Below are 17,932 nucleotides of genomic sequence, written 5' to 3'. Positions count from 1 at the left end.
TGGGCCAGCTCGCTCTTCTCCGCCAATATCACTTCAATAAAGCTCTTATGAGTTGAGGCATCATTCTGCAAGTGGTGGATCTGACTGCGAGCTGCCCTCAGCTCGGTATGGGCTGCGCGTGATGACTTCTCAACTTCCAAGGCCCGTTTCAAATGCCGATCAGATTGAAAGGTCAGAGCACGCACGGCTGAGTTCACCTACAAGAAGGAGACCAGTCAAAAAAAAAAAGAGAGAAGAAAAAAAAGGGGGAGTCTTTCACAGGGAACTCACCACCATGGTATGAGAAGCAACCCGGGCACCGAGCTAACCAGGAGTGAGATAAGCCCATTTTGTGACTTCCTCCACGTACGCGGCCTCCTTGCTCTTCTGAAGACTATACTGGGGGTTCATAATACTTTCACCCCCTGGCTCTCCGAGCTACACATGGTCACCTCCGCCACATGGGTGGACTCATCGAAAGCCTCGGTAGCGATATCAGCAGGGCAGGCCCCGACTATAGCCTCTGCAGGGCGTGCCTCAGGGGTGGCTTCTGTATCACCCCCAGCAATGGCCTCAGCAAGCTCAGTGGTGAGCTCTGCCGCTATCTCAAGACCCTGAGGCGTTGTGTCCTCCTCCAGGTTGATGACGGGTTGAGTACAGGGGAGCTCGAGCTCCGGAGCCGGAGCTTGCGGGGGCTGAGCCTCAGCGGAGGCCTGCAGGAGACTCAACGCATGCCTTCTTGGCTACGCGCTTCTTTCTCTTCATTTGGCAGAAGAGCTTCTGACCGTCAATCTTTTCAGCCTCCATGGGCCCTGCAGTGAAGCTCGACGTTAGTAATCCCGAAGTAAATATATGGACAAAAGAGCCGAAGTGAAGAAAAACCTACCTGGGCTCAAGCCGGCGTAGATGAGCTTCTGCTTGGCTGTGAAGTCCTTGTAATTTAACCCGAGCTGAGCCCACGACTGGAGTGACTTCTTGGTCTTCCCATCGAGGATGACACTGGGGTCTTGAACAGCCACCCTCCAGTCAATAGGGAAGGGCCACCCCGTGCTGCTCCGAACTACGAAGTAGTCCCGCTTCCAAGCCGAGACTTTACTCGGGAGCATGTGCATGAGTTTAAAACCCGGGCGGGGAGACAAGTAATAAGCCCGTCTATGCCCGGGGAGAGTGCCCGAAGCACTCTTCTTTATGGCCAGGATGGTGTTGAGGATATCTAGGTCGATAGGGAGAGAACGGTCAAAGCAAAGAAAAATGGTCCCAACCACATTCCGTATGGAATTCGGGTTAAGTTGGTCCAAAGTGATGTTAAAGTGCACCAGCACCTTAACAATCAGGGGATGAAGAGGAATTCGGAGCCTGGCAACCATTTGCTCCTTGAAGACCACGATCTCATCGGGACTGTGTTCCCATGGAAAGCTGCCGGTAGGAAGACTGTAAAAGTACTCCCCGGGAAGTTTGAACTTCTGTATGAGGTCCTGGAGTCTCTCCAAAGTCATGATGGAGGGGTCGAACTGATCTGGCGCACGACCTCGGTGGGAGGTGGAGGCCAGATGACCCAAAGCCGCCCGTACGTCGGATGGCTGGGCAGTAGAAGAGCCACCCTGAGCCGAGGTACCCACCTCGGGCTCGTCGATGAGGCTATCTACATCTACGCTAGATGCCATTACAAGGTGAAAAGGAAAGAATGTTCGGAAAAGAAAAGGAAGCTCGGAGACTCACCACGGGAAACGCGAACTGAACTAGGGGAACAGACCGAGCTGGGAACCTAGACGCAAGCTCAACACTGACGCTGGAGACTTGTGGTGAAGAAATGACCAAGGGTCCCCCACTGTTTATAGCCACTGCACCTGGGTGTTAACGATCAAGATGGAGATGATCCAACGGCTCTCAAAAAAATCGGCTACGAGTTTCTCGACGTGAAATCAGTTTAGCGCATTTTTTGGCGTCTACGAAGTCCGAATCGCGTGATATCCACGCGTAAACTGAACGTGACCCGGGTTTCCTTTGACTGAGTCGGGAACTAGACTGGTCCAGCTGGGCGAAACGCGTGACAAAGCGGCATGAGTACTGAAGCCAAATCCACCCGGCACAACTTGAAATCCCCGCGTTGGGTCAACACCGCCAACACAGGGAGTGGGGGGCAATTGATGGAGGATGATTTGGCCCGACCTCGTAGTACGGGTACACGTTTGCGTGACCTTGCTCAAGCGATGACTCAGCGTGACAGCATAGCAAGTGTAGCTGCAACTCAGAGGGAAGGTCCCACCGAGCTCAGCCCGACAACTCAACGTGATAGGCTACTCGCCGGGAGCTGCCTAGCCTGCACCTCCTCCCCGAGGCTAAGGCACCCCAAGCTGCCTCCGAGCTCGGGGCCCCCTGAACTTTCTTAATACCCGAGCTCCTCCCAATGAATCTCTGGCCACTCCCAGACAGGAACACCCCGATTTGCCTCTAGGTACCCCGGGGTGAAGACACCTTGGGCCAGACAGCTCGGCATAGCTTGCCACAGGCAGTTCACCGCTTGCGGGATAGCCCAGTGCAGGGTAACTCGCGAAGGAGCAGTTCGACATATCGTAGGAAGATCTCCTGCTCGACCACCGTATCGACAAATCCGGGGACAGCAACCACGACCCTCATCAGACAGTGTCATGCCTATCACCTTTAAAGGGTGATTTACACCTGACAGGCACGTACCTTGCAATGACGGCCCCGCGCGTTCCACCTCAGCCCTGCTTGTAATGGCTGTGACAAGCTGACAGTGGCGGTTATACATGCCCTGTCAAAGGCCAGTGGGCCTGATGCAACGGAATTCTATTATAAGGAGCCTACTCTCAAAGGATAGAGGTAACTTCTATCACTCGCGCTATCTACACTCTTAGCCTTGATCCTCTCCTTGCTTCTTCCACAAAATACTAACTTAACCATTGGAGTGTTCTCGTCGAGCAAACCCCCGGGAATTCTTCTCTTTCTCCATCTCAGGTACCTTTCAGGAACCACACAAGTGCTAATTAGGGGTGACCGGATTACGCACCATCAATAACTATACAAGCAATTGAGCACACCCTATTATAATTTCTTGAGGCATCAAAGTTGATTTTAATGATCCCTCTTTGGGATATATTTCCACCTAATTTGTCTCCATAGCTTGCTTTTATCCAGACTTGGGTCCCTAGCATCGTAAGATTTTAATTCCAAGTCCAAGCCCTTTCGATGATGACGGATGGTGGAGAGCCTCAGTTCTGAATTTTTTTTTCATTCTATTTTCCATAAAAACCATAAAATGAGACATCTCTCTTTTCTCGAGCCATAGTTTATCATCTCCGCTGTCTTTATTCAAACCGGTCCACCAATCTAAGATTGAAGACCCACTTTCCTCCGGGCCTGCTGCAATACTAGAGTTAATTGTAAGCCAAACTTGCTTTGCTAAGGAGCAATTCTTAAAAATATTATATGAATGTCCTCTTTGTCTCCACAAAGAGCAAGTTATGTTCGCCAGAACCTCTTTCAATCCTTATAGGTCGATTTAATAGAGAATTTTACTTTGTGGTCCGGTCTCCATAGGGCCTTTATTTAAAGTTTCATTTAAAGGAACTGAATCATCCATCTATCTCCCCAAAAATTTATTTTATTGTCATTTCCAACAATCTAACCAATGCCCCTCCTTAATAGGAGTCTCCAATTAAGAATTCCCTTCCCTAAAATGCAACGCCATGTTTGATTAATGGATATGTATGATGTGGCACTCGCTTTTGATTTGATAAGAAAAAGAAAAACAAAATCACGCACCCTAATAATGTCACTATAAGAAATTTATTTCAGGAAAAGTTACTTAATTTTTGGCAAAAATGCGTGAATAAATACTAATACGTCCCCTCACCTTATTCTAATTTCTTCTCTTGACTGACATGGCAAGGTAAAAAGTAAAACTACCCTATAGTCCTTCCATTGGTTGCCATTTGCATTTGATCATAATAAGCAACATTTTAAAACTTAATAGTGCCCCTAATTCACTTTTCTTATATTAATTGAGCCAAAATACCCATCATTACCTTTAATTGGTAGATAATTTATAGCCGCATAGTAGATGTTTGGTTAGAGGATTTAATTTGTGGAAGTAATTTCCTTGGGGTTGCAATACAAATTTCATTTGCACCAGTGTAAATGCATGCATGGGAGTGCAAAGGGTTGAGTTAGGAATGGGAGCCAAAATACCCAACCCCATTTCACATCGAGCACCCAAATCGCCGAATTTTTTCAATTAAAAACTTGTTTTGAGAAAAAAGATTCACTTAAAAAGAAAAAGAAAAAACACTAATCTAATTTGGTTTAGCACTTAATTAACACCATTCATCATTAATCTCTAAGACAACATAAAGAATTGAAATTCGTATTATGGTATTACTGTAATTATACAGATTTACTTTCAAAGTTTAAAGTGTGTGTTATGTGTGTATGTATGCATGTACAATTACACTTAGGGTTGGGTTAAGGTAGGGACTTCACTTCCCATCCCCCATCAAGTATCTTAACTGGTCCCCTTCCATGTTCTTGCCCCATCAAAGTAGTCTCCATCCCCAACCCCATCAGGTCAAGGAGGCCAGGTGCCCAAGAGAAATTTGCCATCCATAAGTTGAGGGTAAATTTTAGTTTACTTTTGATTTAGATTTGACTTTTTGATGACAACCATTATCCAAAAGAAGATACAAAATTACAAGAGAGGATGTAGCATGCCTTTAATCACCATCTCAATCCAAACCCATATAAAGCTTAAAAAAGAATCAAACATACAACTATTAAAAAAAAAAAGCAAAAGCCATTAGGAAGTCTAATATTCTTTGCGGAGCACTTGCAAAGTAGGATGCAAGATGATGTAGTTCCACTTTGTATGAGATAGATTTGAAGTAAGAAGAAAGTGGTGCAAGTTTTGCTTCAGTTTTTGAGATGTAAAACATGCACCACTAATGAGTTAGAAAGAAATAAAAAAGTACAAATTTTGTATTAGATAATAATGCAAACTCTGAGCTCAATCAAGATTTGCACGGCAACCAAATGCAGCCTTAAGAATATTAATGATGGTGGGGTTAAGGAATCATTAATTTCAAAAAAAAAAAAAACAAAATATACATTTTAGAATGAGACAAAAGGATTTCATGACCTCAGAATGAGGCATCACCTCAGTTGCAAACGCAAAGCTATTTCCTAAAGCTTGAGGCATCATCTCAGAATCCAATGACAGAAATTGAAACGAGTCGAGATCTCCTTCCAACATAAATCCCAACCAATACATTTCAAGATGATATGTGTCTCGACGTCACATGCATGGCGGATCCCAGTCTCGTGGGAATAGGGAGACAGATCTACTCTTCACACCGACTTCACTTCATAAGTTATTATTTATGGGAGATATTCTCAATGCACCGTGGATGTGCCTGTGAGGCGCCCCATGTGTGAGGAACATTCCGGAGTTATAAAGATGGGCTTCCCCACAGAGCTCGCCCTACAGCTACAAGCCTACAAGTGCATTACAGCCCATCCCTCCCGTGAATTAGGAACATTTCCCATAATTAGCAGGGAGATGGGCGTGCTGTGTGCGGATCCCATCCTGTCTGATGAATCGTTATAAGTGACCATGAATCCAAACATTTAAATGATGTGTGAGATCACATCGCTCCCAGATCTGAACTCATGGTGTGTGTTAAATTGTCAATTGATGAATAGGCATTGTGCAGAGCTGGGAAATCCTGCCAATAAAACATATTCCAACACCTTTTCAATATGATCTGATAGGATACATCGCATCGTATTATGAGACTAGGACCCACCACCATACATGAGATGATACTGTTGAGAGGGTGTCTTTATTGGCAGATGATTAGGAGTCGGCTAGACTTTAGTATCGGTTTGGGATGACTTTCACACAACAGCTTCTACCATTACATGATCTGAGGAACCCCCAAAGCTGTATCATGTTTGGGAGGATTTCCACGTTGGAGGTGAGGTGCATATTCAGCTGAACCAACTTCCTTTTTCAGCTGTTTTTTTTGGTCTGGACTTGGATTTTTACCAAATACAATTTATGGCGTTCATGTCTGGGCCCAGATCTTAAGATGCGTGCCCGACTGCCGAAAACCCTTCAAAACAGCCCTTGATAAAAAAATCTGAAAGTCAACAAATATGTATTCTCCCGAGTGGCTTAGTAGGTATTTGACATTGATGACAGAAATTTTTTAATAAAATGGTGCTGTATGTACGAGGGTTTATTGCATCATTTTTCAGAAAATGACTTTTTTTTATGATTTATTTGACATCAATGCTGTTACATAGACTGTTTTCTGGACAAATAGCATCGGTTTAGTTTGGTATCAATAATATAACCGTTTTCAATATTAATCTACATTATTCAATGCTCAAGATGATGCTATGTCATTGTACCAATGGCAGCAATAGATTATTTTTTTAAAAAATATTGAATTTGATATTTCTTTATACTACACTTTCTCAATTTCTAAAATATAATCGGAAGCACCGCTTTTTCTAAACAAACAATGCCAAATAAATGATCATTTTTTGAAGCACTGCTTTTTCTAATGTGATACTAATTTTGTGAAAACGGCATCGATGCCAAACCCGGAAACATCGTTTTAATTAATTAAGTCAACGACAACACAACGGCAGAAGCACTCACAATCACAAACGGCGCCTTAAACTGGAGTGAGCTCGGTGATCCCAACCCTTTTTGAACGCGAGAAGCCGCCGTTGGCACTTGGCACGGACGCACGGTTGCGCCACAATGGACGAACACCAACTCACAGCGCTGTAAAAGCGCAGCAGCGCTTGCTCTTGCACGACCAATTACCTAACAAAACTGTCATTGAAGTAGAACGAAATTTCAACCGTGAGAAAGGGTAAATTGTCTTGTGGGGTTGGTCAGACCGTCAGAGTGTCACTGTGACTCGAGAGAGCAATTCACCACCGTCTTTTGTTTTCTTGAACGGAACAACCAAAGAAAAAGGCTCGTGGCTCGACCTCGAAGCCTCCTCGAACCATGGGACTCTGTGTCTCTGAATCTCATCTGACAGCGAACGACATCCATAATATCTTAGAAATAAACCCGCTTACGCCCAAATTCTGAGATATTCCGATATCTATATTCGTATTCTGTCTCTCTTTCCCTGCTTTTTATTTCCCTCTTCTGCGATTTCCAGCAGAAGTTCTTCCTTTTTTCTAGATCTATACCTTTGAATTTTATTTTTTCTGTTAATTAAGAAAACATGTCAGACGCGTTGATCAATGGGTTGGCTGGTGCTGGAGGAGGGATTATTGCTCAACTCATCACATATCCCCTGCAAACTGTAATTTCCAATTTGTTTCGATTCCTTCTTCCATCTCGGAGTGGAGCTGGATTTTTAAACTTGTCCACCTCTTTCCCTTTTCTGGACGGTATTTTGAGTTATTTGTGGGTTATGGAATCGTGTAGGTCAATACTCGTCAACAGACAGAACGTGATCCGAAGAAGACGAGGAGGAAAATTGGAGCCTTAGAACAAATGTGTCAGGTTTCCTTTCTTTCTTTCTTCGTCCTTTTTTTTTTTTTTTTCATTTGCTTATTTAAGTAATAAAATAAAGCTTGGTTTTAAATATCCTGTATAAGATTGTTGAGGATCATTTTTCTCCGTGTGGTTGGTTTAATGGGATACAGGTGGTTAAGCAAGAAGGATGGGAGCGTTTGTATGGAGGCTTGACGCCGTCCTTAGTGGGTACTGCTGCATCGCAGGTAATAAGCGCATTTTCCTGGTCTTCAAAGTTCTGCTTGACATGAACTGCACATACCCCTGGTTTCGTATTTCTACGTGCCTACCTGTTGGTGCACTGGTTATTTGGACGATGGTTTTTCCTGCTTATCTTTTTTTGTGCCCCTTTGGCGTGTTTTAGTCTGTACCCTGGCATTTTAAAGAAGAGATTAATTGGGAAGTTTTCCTGCTTTGCATTGCTTAGATCATGAGGCAAGATTACCATAAGTAATTCATTTCTTCTAATTCAGTTGAAGCCCATGGAGATCTCATGCTTTCATAGGTTTAGTAAAGAAAGAATAGCTTAGCAGAATTTAAACATGGCATTGCTTGGATCATGATTCAAGACTCAGCTACTCAACTCAACAAAGCCTTCTCCCAACTATATGGGGTCAGCTACATGAATCCTGTTCCTCCATTCTGCTCTGTTCAGTATCATATTTCTCCTTAAATTAAGGGGGATCATGATTCAAGACTCCACCATTAGTAATCGATGCGTAAAAGTCATGCTTTGGTGGCTTTTCAGAGTCTAGCTTTTCTATGAGATCATTCTAGTTTTTTAATGGTATCCTTTTTCCTCCAAGTTTATAACTTGGACAGTTACAATTATAAATTGGTGAAATATGAAAATCTATGTTCAGAAAGGAGTACCTATGGACAAATTCATCAATGTTAGCAAAGGCATTATTATCAAAATGAGACTACATGGTCTTTTCTATGATGGACGAAGCATCATTCTCCATTCTCTGCTTATCAACTGTACATGGTAGTTTACATTTCCCCTGTAAAGTGAGTTCTAGGGTTCTTATAAGGCTTTACATGCACTATGTTCTATTACATAAATCTCTATCTCAAATAGCACAGAATATATATCATGTCACCAATCATATTCAGCTCTAGGTGGTTCCGCTGTTGAGTAACAAACTCAAGTATTACACTGCATTCTTGTATCATATTATATGTACATAATTATGAAAATAATTTAAAATTCAATCCTTGATCCTGACCGTAGTTTGACCTTGTGTTGCTCTTCTTTTTTTTGGATGATACTATCCTTAAATTTGCATTTAATTATGCTCCATGCTATTGGAACAAGTGGATTAAAATTGCTTGTACAATTATCTAAAGTAGCACTATGTGGCTTCAGTGGATCTTAATAAGAAGTTAGGCTTTAATGCAAGATATCCATTTTATATTTCCACATGAAAGTTTGATGTTGAAGAAATACTGTTCCTAAATTAGCATTTAAATAGTTTTCCATGTTATTCTAAAAGTGGACAAATATTGTTTATGCAATTATCCTCAGTAGCTCTTGGAGGCTTCACTAGATCTTAATAAGAAGCTAAATTTTAATGTATGATAAGATGTTCATTTTACATTTCTGAGATGCAAGATCAAGAAGTCATATAGGATCCCTCATCTGAAAGATGTTTAGGCATGTTTGCTTTTGTTGCTGCTGCTTCTGTTGCTCTCTTTCTCCTCTTGATGAAAATTGACTTGCGTGGTCAACTTAGTCATGGTGACTAATTATCATAAAAAAAAAAAACTCAGTCATGGTGACTGTCCTAAAGGGGATAATAAATGAATCAGCATATTTAGGCAATTTTTGTGTTGGGTTTTCAGCTCTTTGCTCATTTATTCAATGTTATTTTGGTATAGGGTGTTTATTACTACTTCTATCAAATATTTAGGAGCAGGGCAGAAGCTGCTGCACTTGATCGTTGGAGGAAGGGAGTTGGTGATGGATCAGTAGGGATGTTATCATCACTTGTCGTGGCTGCATTAGCAGGGTGATTTATTCTTATGAAAAATTTTCATGATGATAGTTTATCTTTGCAATCCTAATTTTACTCCTTGTAAAAGGATATTACTTTTCAACCTGTCTGTAAACTCAATGGTCTCAATGGTAATAATTAAGCGATGTGGTTATGTTTCCTTTTTATAGGTCAAAAAGAGTCATTACCCACTGTTGTCCCTGGTTATCTGGAGTCTTGGGAGGGTGGATTGGATATGGACCTACCTTTGACATTTTTTTTTTCGTTAGGTGGCTTCTCTCAGACTTGAACTGATTTTCTCATGATTGTCAGTTTGAGATTTTACCTTTGCACTGAGCTATGACCCATGTTATAGGTTATACCTAAAAGAGATCAAAGCATTTCTGTATGTGGAAATTTACAGGCTGCACTCACCATTCCACCTAAACAACTTATGTCTCAAAATGGGTGCAATTGGATGATTGGATCCACCCAGTCTCTGGCCACTTTTTTCACCATTTAGAAATTTGTTCTCAAACTTTCAAAGAGTTTGTGTAGATCAGAGGTGACAATTATCCATTTAGATTGTTATTCCTTGGACATTTTGTTGTCACAACCAATCAAATGATGATTAGTGAACCTCACATATGAGATTCATGTATGACTGTATATACATGACTATAGAGCTAGACTATATGTTTTATTACCACCTATCCACATTTACCAAATAGGTAAGCATATAAAAATAAAATAAAAATTTATTGCAATAACCAAGCCATAAATTTCCCTTAACCACTGCAACCTCTGAAAGCATCTTTTCCTGTAATTCTGCTTGCGGGGTAGGCATATTGCCCTTCAGTATACATTATACAAGTTGGAAAACCAAAACCAGAGAAAAGTCATAAAATCAAAGCAAAGAAACAAACTGAAAATACAAGATTTATGTGGTTTGGAAACGCTTGCCTATGTCCACAGATGAACCCTGCAAAGTTCTACCATATTCTCAACTGCTATAGTGCTATTAAAAATCACAACTTCCTCTTTCCAGTTCCCAAAGAGTAGAGTTTCTCCTCTCATATGCCCCAATTCAACCCCAGTGAGAATAAAATCTTGCCTACCAGTTCACATACCTCCCAACCTGCATGTCTCCCTATACAAGACATCTACACAATCTACACGATATCATGTGGTCCATATTTTGCCTATTATATTAGCATGGTTTTAGTCTAACGAAGTTATCGGTAGCACTGCTACCAAATAACAAAAAAAAAGTTATCAATTTGTGGTCACTTTTAGCTTATAACCTATTGCTGCCTGAAGTTTTCCTTGCACAATTGTTTTTGTAGGTGTGTAAATGTGCTGTTGACTAACCCAATATGGGTAGTTGTTACTCGTATGCAGGTAAAACTTGTTGATTTCACTGCCATTTTCCTTTTAACATTATTTCTTTTAACTCTCTAAATTCAGATGTCATCAAAATTTTGTTTATCTGTTTTATTCAGCCAGGTGGCTCAGGTCCTTTCAATTTTGAAAATTAGGCCTTGTGAATCTTTCATTCACTGATTTTCTTAAAATTGGATTTGAATTATCTAATGAAATTGCAACTCATTTTGAGCTATCTTATCTACATTTCTTCTCAAATAATGATTTTTAAGCATGGAAAAGCATTTAATAATGGTACCAAGGTAGTGTGCACAAGATTGGAGTTGCCTTCTATAAATAACTTTTTACCTTTTCTTGGGAATTTCTGGTCTTATGGAATTCTTGAATGACTCAATAGTTTCCTGTTGCACCAGCATTGATTCTTCTATAAAATTATGAACTTTTTTTTTTTCAATTATCACTGTAGATTGATCTCTGATTAGTGGATTGCCCATATTTTTCAACTACTCATGTTTTCATTCCCCAGTTATTCACTGAATTAGTGAAAGGTTCAGTTATTGTACAAAATAATCTTTTTCTCTAATCAATCTAAAGAGTTGGGATCTGTTCTCAACACAACTCCAAGATCTGTGTCGACACATCTCACCATGAGACTGGGATCCACCATGTCTGAGATGTGCAGACACAGATCATGTTGCAACGTGTTGGAATGGTTTTTTACTGGGAGCAGATCTGGACTCCAATCTAAACAACTAGGAATAGAATGGAAAAAAGTATTAATTTATTTTATTGTGTTTAGTTTATCCAACTGTTTTATTTATCACAATAAAAGTTTATCCAACTGTTTGGCATGCTTGATATGTGCCATCATCTTGCAGACACACACAAAGATGACAACCAAACCTAGACCCAGTCATAATCTATCAACTGTTCCAGATGAAGCAATTCTCGCTGTTGTGGAGACTCCACCTTATGGAACTAGCCATGCTGTATGTCATAGGTTCCTCCCGCCCTTCTTGAGCTTCTGTTATTCTAATGTGCTTTATGTCTGAGTCAAGTGTTTACTTTAATAAATCATTTTTATACTGTAAATATACAATAATCATGCTAGTGGAATGATTAAGTATAACCTGACTTAACAGCTACCTTAAAGCTAAGTTGGCAGTGTCAACATGGTGATTTTCACGATGAATTGTGCCTGACAATTGGATGAGCTTAATTGCTAATTCATGTACTCTTCATGTTTTACATTGAGTTTGTGGAAACCTTAAAGCTTTTTGCAGTCTTTAAAGTTGAAGAATTTTTTAGCTCATGGGGATCAATTGCTCACTCATCATCTAGAAGACAAAAAATAATTGAGGTTTGGTCACCTCCATGTGCTGGATGGAAGAAATTAAATTTTGATGGCAGCTGCATGGGAAATCCTGGACCTTTGGGTATTGGTGGGATAATCAGGGAGAAAAATGGAAATATTCTAGCCATGTTTTCAGGACCTATTCAGCATGGAGATGTGGTGAGATCAGAACTGTTGGCAGCTGTGTATGGGGTGGAGAAAGCTAAAGAATTGGGGATCGACAGATTGATTATTGAAGGTGATTCCAAAATTGTTGTGGACTGGCTGAAAAGGGGGGAAGGAGTAATATGGTAGTTAAAGAATGAATTCAGACGTTTCAAGCAGGTTTCTAAAGAGATGATAATCCAAATAAAGTGGATTAGAAGATCTGCAAACAGTGTGGCAGATGGGTTAGCTAAATGTGGAATTCAGAGACGGTCCATGTTTTGGGCTGTTTTGTAAATATTGATAGTGGTTTTGGGCTTAATCTTTGCCCACAACTCCTTGTTGTGCTCCTTCTTTTTATAATTAATAAATCTTTTTTTTTTTTTGTGTTGCTGATCAAAATAAAAACAAAAAATTGAGTTTGTGGATGTAATGAAAAAGGGCCATTACCCAATGTTGGTCCTTGCTATCTGAGGTCTTGGGAGCGTGGATTGGTTATGAAGCTAACCTTTGGCATTTTCTTGCATGAAGTGGTCGCTCTAAGACTCAAACCTATATTGTCATGCTTGTCATCCTGAGATTTTACCATTGCACCAAGCAATGAGCCCTATATTTCAAGAAAGATAAGTGTAGCTTTAGATGGAATTTGTAGCAGAGAACCTATATTTTTAATCACAGACACAACAATTAATTTGTAGCTGACTCCATATAGTTGGGATAAGGCATGGATGATGATGAAGACAACAATTAATTTGGTAGTGACTTGAACACGATTCCTAGCTGAAGAATAGTCTCCATATTCTTCTGGCATATAGTTGGTGTAAACTGATTTTCTCTTTTTTTTTTCTTTGTGATGTGATTTAGTCACTGATGAGTTCCTATTTAGCTGAATCAACAAGATAAATTGGATTTCATTGCAGATCTGTTTGGGGGTAAAACATGGCCTCATATCATGCATTATGTGATGAACATGACATGTTAAATACAGTAACAACTAGAAACTTGACTAACTATTTACATTTTAGACAATCCCGTACGGATGTTGAAAAAGAAGAGTTGAAATAACTCGATGTGTTTAATTGCTTTTCTAATTTATTATAATATCATGAAACTGGAAACTGATGATTATACAGAAGCCCCCCTTGTAATTTTATATTTTATAAATAAATAATTCCTATAATAAAAATTTTAAAAATGAAACTTTATTCCATAGTTTATAACTGATATTCTCCAATATCTACTTATCTAATAAAATTTTTAGGAACATTTCCTGTATCATTAGTTTTTAGAATGTCTTCTTTGTTTCTCTCTGAACATTATTAGTGTACCATATGGTACTTAAATAACTAAAATATGTAGAAAGGAATTCCTTCAGTAAAGATCATTTTGGTGTTTGTTCAAAGACAATTTTAGCATATACTTTTTATTTTAAAAAATGAACATCATAAAAGGATACGAAATTGAGACAGCCTGTCTCTCCTAAAACTTGTTTCCCATTCAAAAGAACCTGGGCTTATGGTGTTTTTTCTACCATTCTTAACCTTTTCTCTTTAAGTTAGACAAAGACATGATGCCTAATGAGAATGTAATTTCAACACAACTAATAATTTCTAATAGATAATTAAATCTCTTTCCACAATGATTTTTGGTTATTGGAGGGTCTACTCTATATCTCTTATTCTGTAGTTTTAGAGTTTAAAGTAAATGGGCATGAACAAAGATGGTTCAATTATTTGTAATTCGTGGTTAATGATAATAAGAAGCATATCTGGATGCTTCTTACAAAAATATTTACTATCTTTCATTTGAAAGATATATGTAATTTGTTTCATATTTCTTTCTATATTTGTCCCAATTTTCTCATGTGGGTGAAGGAGGATGCATTAATGTGCACAGGTCCAGGAAGTCTATGATGAAGCTGGAGTTTGGGGTTTTTGGAAAGGCGTATTTCCAACACTTATAATGGTAAGCACTAAGTCTTCTAGGTACCAAACAAGTGAGAGGAGTTAAAATTTGTCTGCTACCATTGCAGGTGAGCAATCCATCCATACAGTTCATGCTGTATGAGACCCTGTTGAAAAAGTTGAAGGGGAGACGCACCACAAGTAAGAAGGGAAATGATGGGGTAACTGCTTTGGAGGTGTGCTTTTAAGTCCAAGTTATTAAAGTTACTTCCTTTCTAGTTAGGTTTTGCATAATTTCCTGCTCTTACATTGCATGGGCTTTTTCTAGATTTTTCTTCTTGGAGCTGTCGCTAAACTTGGAGCAACTGTGGTGACATATCCCGTTCTTGTTGTGAAGGTAACTGACATAATCTCTAGGAGTAGTAGTATGATTTAGAATATTGCCAAAGTTGCTTGTTAACTTCTCTAGATCAAATTTCAACCTTGCAAGTCAAATCATACTGAAGCTCATTTATGATTAAGACACAACTAATACCTTGTGATTCAATGAATTAATTAAGGAATCTAATGGACTCCACTGTAGTGAATTGATCGGATTTTTCTGTTTTAGAATTTATTAGGAAAAAAATTATACTGATAAGGGGATTTTTGCTTTACAAAGTAGCAGTCTCTTAGTGAACATATATTTCTAATAATTTTGAATATTCCTCTTCTAATTATTCTCTGTTTTACTGATTTCTGAAAATGCAAGTGATCAACATCTTCATTGCAGCAATTCCTGTTCCGAGGTTTGAAATATTGCCTTGAATTTGATTTAGTAAATCATTTTTCTTTTTTTTTTGTTTGTTTGTTTTATATTTCTGCATTAGCTAGAGTTAAGTACCATGGTTGAGGTGCAGTATGCAAACCAATTTACCTATGGTTGAAGTGCAGTAGGTCAACCAATTACTCCTTATCTGGTTGGCATATGCTTGTATATCTATTTTAGGATGGATGCTTCCAATTGATTTGTATGTTTTAATTTCAAATTTCTTGTAATTTGTTCGTGCACTGTTTTTCATTTTTGAATCATTCTACCACATCTGCAGGCGAGGCTTCAAGCAAAGCAAGTTACTGGTGGTGACAAAATGCTTCATTATAAAGGTTTGGAACTTCATATTACTATTTTCTTTTGATTTATTTTTGTTTTTCCTTTGATAAGTAGGAAATAGTTATCATGTAAATAATTAAGAAGTAAAAGGATCTATTCCCCATATACAGAAAATTATATGGACACCATACAGAAATTCATGTAAATAAATGTACCAAATCACAAATCAATAGAAGAGTGGAAAATGACTATTGTTAAATCCTGACAAAAGTAATCCTACTTGAAGTCTTGAACCACTTGCACTCTTCTAACTTAAGGACCAGATAGGATTTTTTTTTTTCAATTTTCCTGTAACTGCCTCACAGGAGAATCTCATCTTCAAAATGTGGATCTTACATTCCTTCAACAACCTTCAACATAAGTGTAAAATGTATTTCATTTCTACAAAATGTGTCCCATTATACTAGGTTACTGATAAATTCGAGAGTAGCTGTTATATGAGGAAGTGGTTTACCTTCCAGATGGCAAAGAATAGCCCTGGCCTTTTGCAACCAAAGGTCTACTTGATTGGATTATCTCAAATATCGAACAAGTAGACCTGTTACTGAGATCATTTTACAGAGAATTTCAATTTACAAGAATTTATGAGATGGTCAAACTATGCATTGTGCAGACATGGAACCGAACAGATCAACTGTTCTCCATAGTCATTCTGCTAATATTCTGATGGAATGTTCCTTTAATGCAGGTACTCTTGATGCGATTATGAAGATGATCAACCATGAAGGCTTTTCTGGCTTTTACAAAGGGATGAGCACAAAAATTGTACAAAGTGTGTTTGCTGCTGCCATTCTATTTATGGTTAAGGAAGAACTTGTTAAAGGGGCTCGTATGTTGGTGACAAGGAATGCCAGCTTGATTAAAGTGGCAAGATCTAAACCCCCATGATTTTTGTGTTGTTCTTATCTTTTTCTTTCTTGTATTAAGTTTTGGTTTTCTTTAAGAATCTTGGTAGCAATTGCTTGACCTAATTTGTACATTGGAAATGAAATGCCATTGTGGCACAGCATTGTAACTTTTTCTTGGTAAACATGTCTTGTAACTTGAAATAGAAGGAGAAAAGGAATAAGATGATGCATCATCATCATACATCCCTTATCCCAACTATATGGGGTTGGCTACATGAATCCTGTTTCACCAATCCATTCAATTTAAAGCCATATCCACTATTAAATTATTAGTGCTTAAATCATTTCTTACCATTTCTACCCATGTCTTTTTTGATCTACACCTAGCTCTTAGCCCCTTCCACTTGTAATAAATCACAACTTCTAACTGGAGTTGTTGGTGGTCTTCTATGCATGCGACCAAACCATCTTGGCCTACTCTATCTCATTTTATGGTTTACTGGAGCTACTCTTAGGTTTCTATGGATGGCTTCATTCCTGATCCTATACTTTCTAGTTTTTCCACTCATCCATCTTAGCATTCGCATTTCTACTACTCATTTTCTGAATAAAAGGAATAAGATGACTGTTGACTCAAAATAATTCCAAACATTATATATCTCTTACCCATTTAGATGTTCTTATTTTTTTCATTGACATGTCTTCGGAGTTGTTCCAATAGGTGTGATAAAATAAGAGAATGTAGACTAAGATGGTTTGGTCATGTGCATAGAATCATTTACAGCACCCCAGTAAAGAATATGCAATCTGTTACAAGTTGAAGGACTAAGGACAGACCAAAGAGGACATTGGGTTGAAGTAATAAGAAATGATTTGAGCGCTCATAATTTAATAATGGCCAATGATTTGAGCCACCAAAGCTAAAGACCAGGAAAGCAAACTACCACTATTAACAGACACTACAACTACCACTAACTACAACAAGGAACTCTAACAATTCTACTACCCAGCTGAGAGTTCTGAAAGTCAGCAAACAAAAGGGGAGAAAGCCAATCTGGAGTACAACCAATGAAAGTAGCTGAACCACTGAGATCCTGTTTTGATGTTCTATGGGCTACCATATTAGCATCCCTACGGACCCAGATGAAAGAAGCGTCCATATCTCAACTAAGGACTTCAATATCCTTTAGAAAAAAGAAGATTTCTTTCGAACAACCTTCACCATGCTTTGAATTTGATAGGCAGGAAATTAACTGTTTGCAGTCGCTCTCAAACTCCACTTGAGTACAGTTCAATTGTCGAGCTAGCTTGACCACTACCAGCACTGCTATGGCTTCCCAATGGTCAACAGAACAAGTTTGACATGAGCCACAATGGACTGCAATGCAACTATGCAAGTGCCTTGATCATCACGAGCTACCACACCAAAATCTGTCTGCCTTTTACTACTAAAAGCTCCATCTGCACTAATTGATGTAGTTTGACTTTGGTGGCTTACAAAAAGATGGGTGCTTCTCTGAGTCATTCTGAGGGAGCGTTGTTGGTTGCTCCATCATCATTATCTCCTTCTGTTCCTTCACTAACTTGTTCATCAAACACAGAAAGAGGATCAGGCTTTTCATTATGA

At 39.1% G+C, this 17,932-nt stretch overlaps 1 protein-coding gene across 2 annotated transcripts; it reads left to right on the top strand.

The window, feature by feature from the left end:
• The first annotated feature begins 6,712 nt into the window (after nucleotides 1-6,712).
• On the top strand, nucleotides 6,713-16,578 carry LOC148870773 (peroxisomal nicotinamide adenine dinucleotide carrier-like). Of its 2 annotated transcripts, XM_088968910.1 has the most exons (12): nucleotides 6,745-7,331; nucleotides 7,457-7,534; nucleotides 7,678-7,752; nucleotides 9,428-9,558; nucleotides 10,869-10,923; nucleotides 11,784-11,894; nucleotides 14,300-14,368; nucleotides 14,436-14,543; nucleotides 14,636-14,704; nucleotides 15,080-15,095; nucleotides 15,396-15,450; nucleotides 16,146-16,578. In XM_088968910.1, exons 1-11 carry the CDS (start codon nucleotides 7,251-7,253, stop codon nucleotides 15,428-15,430), a joined length of 828 nt encoding a protein of 275 aa, XP_088825036.1. In that variant the 5' UTR covers nucleotides 6,745-7,250; the 3' UTR covers nucleotides 15,431-15,450; nucleotides 16,146-16,578. The 2 variants fall into 2 exon arrangements, with proteins under 2 accessions (XP_088825035.1, XP_088825036.1); XM_088968909.1 differs by lacking the exon at nucleotides 15,080-15,095 and having other exon boundaries at nucleotides 6,713-7,331.
• The last annotated feature ends 1,354 nt before the right edge of the window (nucleotides 16,579-17,932 follow it).

The sequence above is a fragment of the Nelumbo lutea genome, chromosome 2, assembly GCF_056320005.1.
Source record: "Nelumbo lutea isolate HS-2025 chromosome 2, American lotus-T2T, whole genome shotgun sequence".
NCBI classification, from domain to species: Eukaryota; Viridiplantae; Streptophyta; class Magnoliopsida; order Proteales; family Nelumbonaceae; genus Nelumbo; species Nelumbo lutea.
The sequence above is the reverse complement of the archived record's forward strand: the minus strand, read 5'-3'. Positions and strand labels throughout refer to the sequence as shown.